The sequence below is a fragment of the Eubalaena glacialis genome, chromosome 7 (genome assembly GCF_028564815.1).
Source record: "Eubalaena glacialis isolate mEubGla1 chromosome 7, mEubGla1.1.hap2.+ XY, whole genome shotgun sequence".
In the NCBI taxonomy this organism is placed as follows: domain Eukaryota; kingdom Metazoa; phylum Chordata; class Mammalia; order Artiodactyla; family Balaenidae; genus Eubalaena; species Eubalaena glacialis.
In genome coordinates this window covers 80,852,056-80,868,771 of record NC_083722.1, presented here as the reverse complement: position 1 = coordinate 80,868,771, position 16,716 = coordinate 80,852,056, and the positions used below count along the sequence as shown (strand labels likewise).

The 16,716-nt window shown below is 37.2% G+C and overlaps 2 protein-coding genes across 2 annotated transcripts in view; both read left to right on the top strand.

The window, feature by feature from the left end:
* Positions 1 to 191, top strand: part of DNAH12 (dynein axonemal heavy chain 12) — a 220,147-nt gene extending 219,956 nt beyond the window's left edge. Inside the window, exon 73 of the mRNA XM_061195447.1 lies at positions 1 to 191. Coding sequence (XP_061051430.1) covers positions 1 to 191 — 191 coding nt within the window.
* A 1,940-nt stretch (positions 192 to 2,131) lies between these two features.
* On the top strand, positions 2,132 to 15,977 carry ASB14 (ankyrin repeat and SOCS box containing 14). Its single transcript, XM_061195446.1, has 9 exons — positions 2,132 to 2,253; positions 5,109 to 5,153; positions 5,614 to 5,747; positions 5,845 to 6,003; positions 8,532 to 8,777; positions 12,038 to 12,209; positions 12,678 to 13,221; positions 14,911 to 15,064; positions 15,799 to 15,977. Exons 1-9 carry the CDS (start codon positions 2,132 to 2,134, stop codon positions 15,975 to 15,977), a joined length of 1,755 nt encoding a protein of 584 aa, XP_061051429.1.
* The last annotated feature ends 739 nt before the right edge of the window (positions 15,978 to 16,716 follow it).

Sequence of the window (16,716 nt, the reverse complement as noted above, 5' to 3'; positions counted from 1 at the left end):
CTAAAAAGTCTCAGATTGTGAAGTCGAATGCCTATGTCTGTCCTCTTTACAAGACAAGTGAACGTAAAGGAACTCTTTCCACCACAGGACATTCTACTAACTTTGTCATTGCAATGTTGTTGAAAACAGACCAACCCACTCAACACTGGATCAAACGTGGGGTTGCTCTGCTTTGTCAGTTGGATGACTAAATTGGACAAATTAAGAAAACATCTGAAAGAAGTTAAAAAAATATTGCCTTCACTTACTTGAAAATATATATATTATAAAACCCAAGTATCTTGGTGTAATTCTTTTCAATGATCTTTGTGAGTGGTCTTTGCATTGTTCTCCTCCCTGATGTACGAGTCTCAACTGGAGTACAGCCTTCCACATGGACTCTCAAGATCACAGACATCTGTGGAAGAAAAACATGAAAAGAAATGTGGAAAATCTTTGAAACTTTTATTTAGTTCCTCTTTTTAGTCTGATATATATGTGAAAAACAGATTTGGGAAGACTGGATAAAATTTAACTAATATCAGAAATTATCTGTTTCACAAGTGTTAAGTCATTTCATCAGCTTCAGTAATAATTTCCACTCACCTATGTGAAGTGATTATACACAAACATTTCAAATACATAAATAAATAAATTGTAAATAAGGAAAATGTTGAAACAATTTCAGAACGAAACCCCTTCCTTCATACTTTTAAAACGTTAGTTCCATTTCTCACAGTACCCCTGTGACAAGGAAAGGAAACTCAAAGCAGTGAATTGACATGCAAAGACAGTTAGATGACTGGAGGGAAATCCTACACACTTGAGGTGGTATCATGCTTCTTGGCATCTGCTTCATATTTAATTGGAAATGCCAAGTGGGCTCTTTGTTATTTTTAGTAGTTATTATTCTTATTATTTAGTATGCACTTATAGTATTAGTGTATATTAACAATTTTTAAACATTTCAACAAAACAAAATTATAGTCAAAATTTTATTATCTTGTTTTTATTATCCTATTTTATTATCTTTTATTCCTTCCTTAGGATTCCCTGGACATTTTAGGCTGCAGCTCTGTAATCCAAAGAAAATGTAGGTGCAGCATCCCAGTGAATCAGGACCATTGGGACAGTCACTTTTGATAATTCAGTCAGTGCAAAATGTTTGGCCTCTCTTAAGTAGAAAATTGATTCTGGTTTGTAGTGTCTATGTGCATGAGCCCTAAGAGAATGAATTCACTTCACATGGCCAACCCCCTGCAAAAGCATTTTATTCCAGGAATAGAATGTTTAATCTTTTAAATTTAATGAATACAGCAGTGAAAAAAAGAGATCATGTTTTCAAACAGAGCTAAACCACATATAAAAAACAGGGAGAATGTGCCAGACTGTCTTATGATCAAGTATTTATAGTAAAGCTATTAATGGAATGGTCACTACACGGGAGTGGAGATCCTAAATATAAATGAAAATTCTGATGTGCTAATCCTTAACGGTGAAAACTTCAGTGCTGTCCTAAAGGATATAATAAAAGGTAAAAAGTCTTTGGTATGTGATCAAACCTATTCTATGCTAAAACTGAAATGTTCTTTTAAAACCATTGAGATGTTGCCTAGTAAAATATATCGGGGTTTCTTTTCCCACTATTCCTGTTATATGTTATGAGAATACATTTATTCCTATAACATGTTTATTTTTAGTATTTACTAACTAAATAAAATACTGTTTTCAGCATAATACTCCCTGCGTGTAGGAAAGATATTCTTTGGAGTGAGAGCTACAATTAATGAGAAAAACTCATAAGCCAAGTTTAAAATAGATTGATATGAACATTTTCATAGTTACAATGGCACTGACCTAAGTTTTATATGAAAGGTTGTGTTTCCTGAATAAGCTTTAAGTAGATGGCTGCTCATGGAAAACTTCTAATTTATGTTGAATCTGTGGCAGTTCAGAAAACTGTTTGGGGTTTTCAAAAAATTTTTAAATGAATATTTTGTGTTCTAAATTTTGCACTTTTTCATTTATCAATCCTATTAATTTTTTAGTTTTCTGAATTTCATTTATAATTTTAATCAGTTGATAATCTTTCACAACTGGAAAAATATTTTTAATTCTTTTTGACTTTAAAGTAAATCTGTCTGCGTTTCACATGGATAATTACACCAGTGATGAAGACACAGATGATGAGTTTGACACCCAGCTCATCATTCAACAGAGTTTACAGGATATTCACAAGCCAGAAACTACACAGCAGTCACCTGAAGATGAGAGGTAATGGTATCTCACTGGCAATGTAGTATAAGTATTCAACAGTTGAGCCTTGTCATAAGCACAATGCTAGTGTTGTGAAAAAAACAGAAGAGAGGGTCAGAATCCAAGGAGCTGAATATCTATGAGACTTGATGTGTGACCAGACAGGAGAAATTTGGAAATAATTCAGAATTTAATCAGGCAGTAAAGAAAATAATAGCCAGGACATGGAAGCAACCTAAATGTCCATCAACAGAGGAGTGGATAAAGAAGATGTGGCACATATATACAATGGAATATTACTCAGCCATAAAAAGGAATGAAATTGGGTCATTTGTAGAGACATGGATGGACCTAGAGACTGTCACACAGAGTGTAGTAAGTCAGAAAGAGAAAAACAAGTATCGTATATTAACGCATGTATGTGGAATCTAGAAAAATGGTATCAATGACCTTATGTGCAAAGCAAAAATACAGACATAGACATAGAGAACAAATGTATGGATACCAAAGGCGAAAGGGGTGGGGAGGGAGGAATTGGGAGACTGGGATTGACACACTGATATTATTGATACTATGTATAAAATAGACAACTGATAGGAACATACTTTATAGCACAGGGAACTCTACCTAATGCACTGTGGTAACCTAAATGGGAGGGAAGTCCAAAAGGGAGGGGATCTCTGTATGTATATGGCTGATTCATTTTGTAGCACAGTGGAGGCTAACACAACATTGTAAAGCAACCATACTCCAATAAAAATTAATTTAAAAAAAGAAAGAAAATAGTTGGAGGAGGTTACTAGCAAATATGGGTGAGGAGAGGCAGATGAGAAATCAGAAAGAAGAAATACATGAGGATATGTAAGACTAGAGAACACTAATGCATCTTGTCTTTGGGGAGCTAAGGAAATGCGTAAATCCAACCAAGACACAGAAATCTTAGTAGGGTAAAGTCTTTAATCTACTCAAATCAAAAGGAGTGATTATGTAAACTTAAACCCAGAAGAGACTAACCCCTTCTGAAGGGTGTGAACTCAGAGTTCTGGTATGACAACACTAGAAAAGGACCCCATGGATCCCTCAGTGGTGTAAGAGAATTGCCCTGGATATGGGCTGTCTGCGGCCAAGCACAGCTAGTCAAGTGCTCTCTGGGTGATCAGCAACTTCAAGCCCCTGAGTAGTTACAATTATTTTTCAGGGGTATTAAACCCATTTGCTTGGGATGGTGACCTCTATTTGCCTGATGGAGGTAAAATGGGATAAATGTGTTTTAACCCCAAGAGATTTTGTAATTAAATACAGAGATGTTGGAGTATATCAAACCTACAGTATTTTTTTTTAAAGTAACATACTCATGGAGTGATCACTGTGTGCCACACTATTCTGAGCATTTCATAAATATGTATTAACTCATTTAAATTCTAATTCTCGTTACCTCTCTATGGGGTAGGTACTGTTATTTTCCCCATTTAGAGATGAGGCGACTGAGGCATAGCATAGAGAAATTAAATGACTTATCCAAGGTCACAGAGCTAGTAAGTAAAGAGCCAGGCAGCCTGGCTTCAGAGTCTGCGTTCTTTACCACACTATTCCTACACTTTTATGTTAAATTTAGGAATAATCTTTAAATAATCTTTAAATAGTTAAAAGATTTGTAAAGAAATTAGATTTCATTGGGTTACCTGTTGTATTAACCTTGTGATTAAACCCTGTGATTAACTTTGAAGTCATGATTTTAGGTTGAAAGGCATAAGAGATTTTGATTAAGAGTACTGAAATGTTTCAAAGAAATTAAAATTGACTACAGTTATAAATTTCAGTCATTAGACTTGCAAGAATTGTATGATACTTAGCAAGGCTTGCTGATTTGATCAGGCACTTGAAGGAATTAGGAAAATAGAATATACTTGAGACAGGAGCAATAAAGCCCACCCTCACCAAAAGATGTCCAAGTCCTAATCCCCAGAACCTGTGGATATGTAACCTTACATGGCAATGGAGAATTAAGGCTGCAGATGGAATTAAGGTTGCTAATCAGTTGACTTTAAATAGGGAGATTGACTAAATTTTAAGTAGGACAGATTGTCTAAGGGAATTTATTTTTTTCAAGCTGGGTTCATTGAATAACCAAAGAAAAAGGGAAGGTGACAATCCTTATTTGCTAGATTTAAAAATAATATAAGATTTATAAGTTGAGCTTTAAAACTTTAAATATTTTAATAAAAATATTACTTTAAAAAACTGCTAATTGTGTTTTTTGAATACAGATTCTGATCATGAATATTTTTTAAAACTTACACCATGATTATTTACTACTTTTTTAAATAATAATTTTTGCTGGAATCATTGACATTATAGAGTGGCCATTTAAATTTTACCATGTGACAATGTGACATTTCAGTCCTAGGCATGTTTGATTCAGTTCAGCAGACACTGATTGAAGGCTAACTGTGATCCAGGCTCTCACAGTTCTTGCCTTAAAGAAGCTGACGAGGGAAGACACATGGGAGGGGAGTTTCCCTGGAACACATTAAGGGCCATACTATGTTTTCTTTTTCTTTTTTTTTTCTGAATATATATACATATATCTTTTATTTATTTATTTTTTGAAACATCTTTATTGGAGTATAATTGCTTTACAATGGTGTGTTAGTTTCTGCTTTATAACAAAGTGAATCAGCTATACATATACATATATCCCCATATCTCCTCCCTCTTGCGTTTTGAAGTATTTCTATTATGCCTCAGTCATTGCCTCATATGAGTTCATTCCTGGTTAACTACTATTGCCTTTACCCTTGCCTTTTGTTTTATCAGATGCCTTAGTTTTTTCCTCAGTTTTGGAATTACATTCATATGTTTTTTCTCTGCAGCTTTTTGATTGCAGACTGTAAGAGGATAGTTGAAACCATAGAGACAGTTAAGTACTCTTCCTATTCTATCCCCTTCAACTTGTGGTAAGATGTGATGGTGACAACTGGTAGCATTTCCCCTCTAAGTTCAGGAAGCCTAGAAGCAGGATCTCCCAAGTGCCAAACACTATGGGGTCAACAGCTAATTGTCAAGAGTCTGATGGGGCCTTTCCTGGGAGAAACTACTTCAGCAAAACTTAGCAAACAGCTCCTGGGCTCCTCGGTGGACAGAGCTGTTTTCTGTATGTAACAAGATGACGGGTATTCACAGGTCCAGGTGGTATGGAATGCTAGATGAAAGGCCTTACTGCTTGTTTGTCCTATGCCATTTAAATTTGGCTTTCATTAAAGGTAGTGCTAGAATACTGTTGTCTCATGCACTAACCTTGATGATGGAATTCAGAAGCAGTATGGGCTGCCTTGTATATGTGCCAAATGTGAATATGTTCTCATTTGACTTGTTAATAGGTAAGGAAGATGTATTGTCAGGGTTGACCAAGTACCATTCTGCTTTTGATGAAGCAGATGAGATAGGCTGGCTTCCTCTACATAAGGCTGCAGTGCAATTAAATAAGAACATTTTGGAAATAACCCTGAAAGGTAAACTCCCTTTATAACTCTTATTGATGCTTCTGAGAAATAAATTTAAAATTTATTTCTGTATCTTAATCTGTGTGGTCTAATGGATTTATTTCAGCTTCAAAACCCAGTGTGTGGGAGCAAACCACCCACAATGGTGAAACACCACTTTTTTTGGCTGTCAGCAATTGCCTCTTAGAAAATATCTGTTTTCTTCTTCTCAATGGCTGCAATCCAAATGCCAAGAATGTCGAAGGCAATTCTCCTCTTCTTACAGGTAAATTAACACATTAGCTCTGGAGAACAGTCTGTGGCTCTGAGTGTCCTCCAGGCCCACAGGTTTCAAAGGCAGTTTCTTGTGCATAGTTGCATCACTGTCACTCTGGTGCCAAATAACCACACATGGGTACCTGACCCTCAAGAAGCTTTATATAGGCTGGCCTGTGAGGTGGCCTGAGGCAAAGTCTCTGCCCAAATATGAGCTGATCATTTTACATGGTACCTCAGTTGAACAAGTTAATTCTGTTATAAGAAATATAGGAGGGCTTCCCTGGTGGCGCAGTGGTTGAGAATCTGCCTGCCAATGCAGGGGACACGGGTTCGAGCCCTGGTCTGGGAAGATCCCACATGCCGCGGAGCAACTAGGCCCGTGAGCCACAATTACTGAGCCTGCGCGTCTGGAGCCTGTGCTCCGCAACAAGAGAGGCCGCGATAATAAGAGGCCCGCGCACCGCGATGAAGAGTGGCCCCCGCTTGCCACAACTAGAGAAAGCCCTCGCACAGAAACGAAGACCCAACACAGCCAAAAATAAATAAATAAATAAATTAATTTAAAAAAAAAAAAGAAATATAGGAGAGGAGCGGAGTAGGAAGAAGCAGCCAGTGGTTGGGTAAAGATGCAGATTAAATATTAATGACTAATTTTGCTGCCTCCTGAGTCTTCAGGAGGATTACAGTTCATCAAGTGTTTTAAAGGGTTAAGATACAAAGAATGGGAAGAATGGGAGAGGAGACAACAACAACATGATTTTTAAAAATCAGAAGAGCAGATGGATGTGTAGTAAGTGTCAAGAAAGCCAAATCTTAAATTGGAGTGGGGAAAGCCAAAAACCAGCACAGTTATATCAAAAGGCCTGGAAATTGTTGGCTATAGTTACCTCATGGAGCAGGGATGAAGGATGGGCAGCTAAAATAGAAAAATTGGTTGAAAACTATTAAGAAACAAGTAGTCAGGTATCTAGATCACTTCTCTCAATCCACCCTGCTGCGTCAGACTCTTCCCCCACCCAGCAGAATTTTGGAAGTTTTTTCTCTGAATAGTGTGAGCAAAGGCTCTCTGGACTAGGGGTTATTTGGCAAGGGCAAGAGTACTGGATTGAAAACACTGGAGGAATTAAGCACATAGGCTGAGATCTCCCAGTTCTTCACCAAATTCTAGAAAGCCCACAGCTAGAACTTCACCCTCCAAGAGGAGGCTTCTTTGGAGAATCTGATCAGCTCAAAGAGAAAGAACTAAAAATACTAAAACTGGAGGTTCCCCAACAAATAGCCCAGGCATATTAACCTACAGTTAGGACCACAGTCAATGTTTAGAATTTCCAGGCAGATTTTTAGGCCCCAACTCTTAATCATGAGCAGACATCCAAGGACTATCTGAGGAAAGTCTTCAACAAACAAAGATAAACAACTTGGAGGAAACAGATTATTTAGGGGAAAATAAAATGTAGGGGGAAATTATCATTAATTTCCTCAGAGAAATCAATGAAAATTAATGAAATAGCAGGACACTACTAAAAAAAAATGAAGAACAAAACAAAAAACACTCTTGAAAATTAAAAATATGATGGCAGAAATTTTTAAAAACTCAAATGCGAGGAGATAAAGTTAGGAAAGCTTCCAGAAGAAGAAGATAAGAAATGAAAAATCAGAAAGAAGAATAACTAAGAACTAGGATGATAACTGAAGAGGAGCAACATGTGAGTAATAGGAATGGTAGAAACAGACAAAATAGAGGCAATATACCGTCAATGAGACAAGTCAAGAAAATTATTTCCTAAAACAAAGGACATGTTTCATCTTTCCAGAATGAAAGAGCACACAAAGTGCCAGCTCAATGAATTAAAAAAAAACCAACACTCTTGGCGCTCTATATTTCTAGTCTTAGTGCAATTATAGCCCTTTATATGGCACATTATAAATGGTTGTGAGCAGAATTCATACTGATTCAGTGTCTAACACCTAGCAAGATTCCCCAAACACAGTTGGTGCCAACAATTAGCAAATGGATAGGGAGATGGATAAATTAAGGTGCTCTAGAATCTTGAAGGACTAAAGATTATCATCCAATGCAAATTAACAGCATAAATGCAGAAATGCCAATTAGAGAATATTGGTTAACAAAATGTGAGGTTAAAAATAATTTCCTAATTATTGCTGTTTTTGTTTTTCTTCATGTAAAGCAGCTACAAACATTTCTAGGACTGTACTAGGTACTTAAGTTCCCATTTTCTTGAGAACATAAAGATGATAAATGAAAACTTTGTTTTTCAGCCACATAAGCAGCCAACAGACAATGAATAATTGGTCATGGTTTACAGAAAAGCAAATAGCCTATTGATGTAAAACACTATTAATATTATTTGATATATGCCTCATTTTACAATCCGTTTCCTAAACACCAAATGCTGGTATATGGGGGATAGGTAGGAAGAACTCCTTAAGAAGCCTGAGGGAAACTAGCTGATCTGATACTCTGGCCTTAATTTCCGGTTGAACATAATGCCTCCCTCACTTCTAATCTCCCAGCTGTTCTACAGGACTCCTACAATATGGCCGCCTTGCTGATCAGCCATGGAGCAGATGTCAATCTGCGGTGTGCCAACGAGAGGACAGCTCTCCACGAAGCAGCCAGACTGGGCAGACGGGACATAGTGAAGCTCCTGCTGGTTTCTGGGGCACACCCTGACCCAAAGAGCTCCTACGGATTCACTCCTCTTGCTCTTGCTGCCCAAAGTGGACACACTAAAATCATGGAACTATTACTGCAGAAAGGCAAGGTTTTCCTTTACAGTCAGCACAGTACTAAAGGATAACATGACCTAAGCATTCGCCTCTTTATGGAGAGCTTCAGTGTAATAGAAGTTAACATTTTATTTAAGCCTAATTTAATATTTTATTGAAGTGTGTGTTAATATTAGCTACTGAAAGAGCCTAAAATAGGGATTGAATATTTCTTATTTGCTGTGAAGCAGTTTCCCTAAAATTACTAGGATGCAGGTTACTCTTTTACTTAATGTACCCTGACCATGTTAAGAGGATGGTTGTTTTTTGTTTAATTTTTTGTGTGTTGTTGTTCTTTTCTAGATTGATAGAATGAAAGACTCCACAACATCCCCTTCACGTTGTCTCTGCTTAAGCTAAGTTATGAGGCAGTCCAACCTGTTACCAGATGAATTAAGTTGTTAGGAAATTCTTCCTGATTTCTTCTCTTTGGGTCCCAGTTCTCCCCTCTAGTAATAAACAAAACTCTGAGAGAAGGGGAAGGCAATTTATAGGTATTGAATACTTTCTAAGCACCAGGTATTAAGCTACTTATTTTACCTCGAATAATCTTCTACAAACCCTGTAAGGTAGGCATTATCCTCATTTTACCCTTGAGGAAAGTGAGGGTCAGGGATGGTACCAGTTGTAGAACTTCCCTTCAAACACGCCCTCCCCTGCCACCCATGCTATAGCTGTGGCCATCTTAGATCCTGGTTTAACTGGCAGAGATCCTGGCTCAGAGAACTGTCTTTGAGGAGACCCTCATTGATGACACTGTTAGAAGAAGCAGTGTAATATCTAAAGCTTTTTTTCGAAGAAGTAAATCTTTACCAAGATTTAATAAAGTCCCAATATTAGAATTATCTTCTTTATTCTCCTCCCCATTTGTATCCAGAAGTCTTCTTTCTCTAACAATAGACGGTCCTGGTGTCCAATTTTCTAGACTGCAGGGACTCCTACATTTAAGAACAACTTTCTGCTTTTTAGACTTACCTAAATCTTTCCTATCATATAGGGGAGGCTAGTTCCCAATCAATGGCCATAAGACATTTTAAGTAAGATGTTTTAAATGAGTGATACCAGAGATGTCTAAAGTCATTAGCTGGAATAACAAAGTAAACACTGGATATTTCATCTACACAAAAAGAGCAACCTTTTGTGTAGATCACTGATTAAAATATAAAGAAACAGGAGAGGCGACAGATTTTAAATCCTTAACCTTTCAAAGAAACCAGTATCGGTTGACCTCAGTGAGGTCAGTGAGGGAGCATTTCCCTTAGGTAAGCCCCTTATACAGTCATTTGCACATAGCTACTAAATAGAAGAGCCAAGCTTTGAACCCACATCTGTCTCATTCCAAATCACATTACTTTACTACCCTGCATTGCTAGAGTGGCAACATGGCATCATAGAAATAGGACCTGGGTCTGGCCCACCTGTACATGAATCCCGACTACCTTGCTTACTAGTTGTGCATCTCTGGTGAAGTAATTTAATCTCAATGAAACTCAGTTTCCTCATCTTTAAAATGAAGATATTAGCATCTACTTCCTAGGGTTGTTGTGAAGTTTAGAAATTATTACATACATAAAGAAACCAGCACATAGTGAGTACTCATTACATGGAGGCTTATTAGACATTTCTTAATGCATTCTAGGAATGGGGTTCTGGGGGAGCCACTATATTCTTTTTTTTTTAATTTTCAAAATATTTTAATCTATTTACAAATTTTTCAATTAGACAAAAATATGCAGGAAGGGGTTATTTAATTGAGCGATGATAATCAGGACATATATATTATGTGTATTAGCAAAAAATGTGAATAAGTTCTTCAGTAAAAGAAAAAACCTGGTGCATATAATAGATTTCTCATAGTTCTATGCAGACCTTTCACTAAGAGAACACCCACCTAAAATGGATTATTCCTCATCAAATGCTACAGTGAGAATTCTTCTGTAGGAAGCATTTTATGGATTCCTTCCAGAACATAGAGAAGATAATCTGTCTTCTAGGAATTCATTTTCAAGATGGATTACTCAATGAATGGCATCATTTGGGTACCCCATTCTGCACTTGTAAGGAGGGGACATAATTTTCCAAAGACTGAAGTCGCTTTCATCTCTCCTCCCACTGTACAACTCCACTTAAGTTTGGAGTTTTGCATCTAAAACTATATGAGCTTTTAAGACTGAGATCTGATTCATCATAATCTTTTCCATGAAGAAAGATCTTTCAATTTCCTCCAAGTTAAAACAGCAATAGAGTGCCATTCCATGAAAAGCACAATGACACCATATACATTAGGAATAATATATTGAAATAGAATTTGTATGTGGATGATATTGTCAAAATAAAGAACAGAGAAGAACAAATGACTGTGATGAGCCAACATACACCATAAATGGGCTTTGGCTCACTGCTTACACATGCAAGACAGTCAATAAATATTAGAGTCCTTATATTCTGAAGATTATGGAGTCCACACTAAATTAAAGTCACTATATCTTTTTTATATGAGTTGTGAAGGTGCCCAGAGTGTCCTCCTTTCCTTTTGTCCATTCGAATGCTACTCTTTCTTCAAAGCCTTTACTGAGAGGCCTTCCACAACTGACCCCAAATTCCTTCCTCCTTCCTTCACCTCCCAGCCCTGCTCACAACCCCAGCCCTGAGATCTTCAAGAAGACAGCCTGTATCTGTACTCTTATTATCCACACCACTCACACAGCACTTAGCTTACAGGGTACTACAATATACCCTTTTAACTATCAGCAGTCCCTATCTTCAACTAAAAACAGCTAGTGTCTCTTAGTATGAACAGTCTCCTAGGAACAAGTTAAAACAGAACAAATACCCTTTTCCACCATAAGATCTTCATTAGATGTCATGGTGACATAGTTCAACAGGATTGTTAGTACCATCTTATAGTGTGTTATGAGGTAAGCGAGCTTTTGTATGCTGGTCTGGAAATAAAACCATCTTCTATAAAATTACTTCTCCTGGGATTTTTAAGTTAGAAACAAATAACTTATAAAATTACTCTGAAAGCCAACCTACTTATACCTTAGAGACTGCTTACACCATTTTCTCTCCCCAACTAGTTTGTAAACTGTCTGAGACAGGAGGTACATACTTTATGTCTTTGATTCTTAGTGTTTTGCTAAAGTAGCTGCTCAATAATTGCTTTTTGGTAGTGGTGGTACACTTTTAAGAATACTTAAGCAATACGGTGGAAAAGACTCTTTGCATAACATCACTCTTTCTCCTCCTAGGAGCTAATGCTCTTGGTCAGGCCTCTGATTCTTCTTCCATCTTACTTGAAGCAGCTAGTGGAGGAAATCCAGACTCTGTGACTCTCTTGCTAGAGTATGGAGCTGATGCCAACATCCCTAAGAATTCAGGCCACCTGCCCATTCATGTGGCAGCTGACAGAGGCCACTTGTTGTAAGTTCAACTACATTATTGCAAATAATAGAAATAGTAATAGCTATGGGGTTTTGGGGGGGGGGCAGCTTCTGGGAATTTTATATTCTTCATCTCTGATCCTACTACTCCAACACCCCTTTTAAAGATGAGAAACTCTTGACCAGCTAGAAAGTGGTAAATTCAGACATCCTCTGTAGACCCTGAAGAGACATAAAACTACTTTATTTTCAGGTCGTTTGGCAATATGGGGAGCCTCAGGTTTCACTGACTGGGGTAATTCTGAGTTTTATATCTACACCTTAGTTTCATTTAACTTTACATGGTATCTGAGTTTTTGGATGCAGGACTATGCTTTTTTTTGGTTGGGGTGTCTAAATACCAACTGATATTAATACCATCCAGTGCTAGTATAAAGCAATCATAAACAGGTCAATGCAGCATCTTAACAAAAACTATTTTTTAATGCACTTTGAAATTTTTTCTCAGAGCTCTGAAGATTTTGGTTCCAGTTACGGATTTTGCTGCCATTAAGCAGAGTGGCATCAGTCCAGTTCACTGTGCAGCAGCAGGAGCACACCCCAAATGCCTGGAACTTCTCATCCAGGCTGGATTTGATGTGAATTTCATGCTAGATCAGAGAATTCGCAAACACTATGATGACCACAGGAAGTCAGCTTTGTATTTTGCTGTATCAAATGGTGACCTCTCTTCAGTTAAGCTGCTTCTGAGTGCTGGAGCTCTGCCTAATCAAGACCCAGTTAACTGCCTCCAGATAGCCCTAAGGATGGGCAACTATGAGCTGATAAGCCTGCTGCTACGGCATGGGGCCAACGTTAATTACTTCTGCAAAGTCAACCCTTTACATTTCCCATCAGCACTTCAATACACGCTGAAAGATGAAGTCATGCTCAGGATGCTGTTGAATTATGGGTATGACACAGAGCGATGCTTTGATTGTCCTCATGGAGACAAAGTTCATCCTTTCTATACTTTTGAAGGCTGGACATCTACAGTTATCAAAGATACTATGGTAAGTGCACAGTATCGGCTGTGTCACCCTATGTAGTCATTATCCGTGGCCCTGAACTACAGCAAAAGATAAAACTCCATCCCCTCCAGAAGCTCATGGAGGGAAAGATTTTAATATGATAAATACATGATAAAATAAACATGATAGTAGAAAGATGTAAAAGGTATAGAAACAGTTTAGAGGAAAAAGTGATTTAACTTTAGTTAGGGAGTTTCACAAATGAAGCAACATCTGAACAAGGCTCTGAAGAATAAATGCAGCCTTATATACCAGTTATGCTTTTTCTTTGAAGAAGTGAGTTATCTAGCTAAAATGTTTCTGGGTTCCTGATACTTGTACCCCTAGGTTTTTGGCTCTAACATTTGATTAATGGTTTTCTTTGGTCACATTTTGATGAAAAAAGGATCACAATAAATATAGTTGACCACTCTCTTCTTCTTGAGACATTTTTCTCTTAGCTGTCATGACACCACAGTCTCCTATTTTCCCCCTACTTAATTGGTCACTTCTATTTTCCCCAACTTGAGCTCTTCCCCCGATTTTTCAAATAGCTGCCACCCTTCAGGTCTCATTTCAAGTGTTACCTCCTCAAAGAGGCCCTTCCTTATGCATCTTACCTAAGGCAGTTCTGTTCCCTAATCATTCTCTTTAATGCTTTTCATTTCCTTTATAGTACTTATCGGTTTCTGAAATTAATATTTTACTGATTATGTATCTCCCCCACAAATACATGAATGTAAGCTCCTGTTCACCACTTTCCTCAGCTTACAGATCTGTGCTTAGCACACAATAGATGCACTATAGATACTTGAATTCATATTATTAAAATCTGAAAATATAAATAAAATGGAGAAAGAACTTTGAGTCAATTCTGAAAAGGAAAATATTTTAATATTGTATATTACTTTTAGGTTATGATTAATGTAGGACTTGGTATTTAAGCAGTATGTCATCTTGTATTATTTCCTGACTTCATATTAGTATTATTTGCCTTCTTACATGGGCATCTTGTGTAAGGACATGTAAATTACTTAAAGGCAGAAACTATCATACGTTTCAAGTATCAGAGTGGGAATAGGTTATGAATGATAGAAAACCCCAAATAAGAGAGGCTCTAATAAGATGGCTTACTCCCCTCTCCTATAAATAGAGGTGAGAGTAAATAGCCTTCTAATTGGACAGTTCCATGATTCACAGGAGAAACTCACATCCACATTCCAACCGGCAGGAAGGCAGGCAGGAGGAAGCAGCACACCCCTTGCTCTTCTTTTAACAGCATTCTGGAAGTTGCTCACACTTCCATTGACATCTCATTGGCTAGAACTTAGTCAGATGGCCACATCTAGATGCAAGTGAAGCTGGAAAGGTAATCTTTATTCCAGACAGCCATGAGGGCAACCAAAGGGGATAAAAGATCTTATGTATGGGCAACCAAAGGGGATAAAAGATATTATGTAACAGTCTGTTTTAAACCCTCATTGTATCTTATAAAGTTTGTAAGACTTAGTAGTAAATATTTTTCCAAATGTTAGAGCTAAGAAATATTTTCTTGTTCAACACCTTAGTTTATAAATGAGGAACTTCAAACCTTGGTTCTTGACTCTGAGTTTAGTGTCCTTTTGATTACTGTGTTAAACCACAGATACTTAGTTTTCCATTTACTTTCATAGTTCTGATTTTCTTCCTCAGTTCTGCGAAGTAATAACTTTGTCATGGCTGCAACATCTCTCTGGAAGGGTTGTTCGAGTGATACTTGATTATGTTGATCAAGTTAGGATCTGTTCAAAGTTGACAGCTGTGCTCCAAAAACAGAGGCTCTGGTCAGAAATCCATTTTATCTTGAGTGAGTATCTTTCTTTCTTGACGATTCTTACCAAAAAATACTAACTGAACTCATTTCTTTTGTAGAACATTGTTCTCTTCAGTTAAAAGCTTGACCTAAAAGAAACCAAGAAAAACACTATTCCTATCTAAAATATGTTACTGTTTATAACTACACTTAATTTGTACTTACTACCATTTCCCAATAGATAAAATCTGTTAGGTAATTATTTATCATATAGGTAGATAATACTTTTCTTCTGATCCTATGGAACACCATAGACACAGCAATTAAAAACTATGAAATGGCACTAAAAACAGGGATGAGAAAATGCTAAGATCTAAGGCTACAGAGGATATTAAATGACCCTTCAAATCAAATTCTTTCACAGCAGCACGTAAGTCAAATTAAGAAGAATTTCTTTCATATAATTTCCCCACAGGTAGTGATCTTTAGTTTTTAGCCTGACCCCAAGGGGCAGGACAAGGGGTTAATACACACAGATGTAGGAGCTTTAGGTCTCACAGGCCAGACCCACAACTGATGCCAGTCTTTGGACTCTAACGTGACATGGCTCTGAAACCACAGCTACGAGATCTGCAATGAGAAGTGGAAAGCTATTTCCCAATTAACTTTTCCATTTAGTCACAGCAAATGAAAATCTTGGTGGCTTAAGTATAAAATACATTTGCTAAAGATCACTAAAAAATGAAGCAATTCTTTCTTTTGGATAATGTGCCTGTTTTTCATTTTAGCAAACCCTCGCTCCCTGAAACATTTGTGCCGCCTCAAGATCCGGAAGTGTATGGGACGTTTACATTTGCGCTGCCCCGTCTTCATGTCATTTCTTCCGTTACCCAATCGTCTAAAGGCATATGTCCTTTACAAAGAATATGACCTTTATGAACAAGGAATTTTCACGGGAACCTGGTAATCAAACTATTCTGGATGAAAAGGTATATAATTCCGCAGATGTCTTTCTTAAAATTTGACTTGTTACACTGATTCATATTTCTCACTTTACCTAGCAACTAAAATCTCAATGCAGTCTACATTCTTTAAAAAGTCACTCTGAACATAGCCTCTCAACAGATGGCTGGCATTCTGAAAGGCAGTTTTGTAAAAATAAAACCCAAACAGTAAAAATTTCAATTAACTAAGATACATGAGTCCTAATGCTGTATTCATCTTACATTAAATGTATAAATCCACATTTCTACATGCTCAAAATAATAAATGCTACCTCTGATAATTCAAGATAATTCTTAACAGTAATCCTTCTTATAGAGAAGTACATATATAAAATGTCTTAGTGACTGCAATGAATAAAGTATTGACCCCAGTACATGACCCTAAAATTAGCTGTTCTTGTACAAAAGTCCCAAGGCCAGCTTAGTGTCTGTTTACTTGCAGAGTCCATTACTGAGGTAATTCAGTTAATTGAAAAAGAACCTTCAATTGCAATTTCATCATTAATGGGATACATGCGTTCCTTCTTTCTACAAAACCCTGGCTAAGGGTTGCCATTTATTGGTTAATGTGATCACTAAAAGTGTTTTCAAATGGATGACGGCTTATGATTTCTGTACTGAACCTAGTCCACTACCAGACACAGAAGAGGGGCTCACTGATAGAAGCAGTTATAGGTGTTTGTTAGTTTAAAATTTTATTTC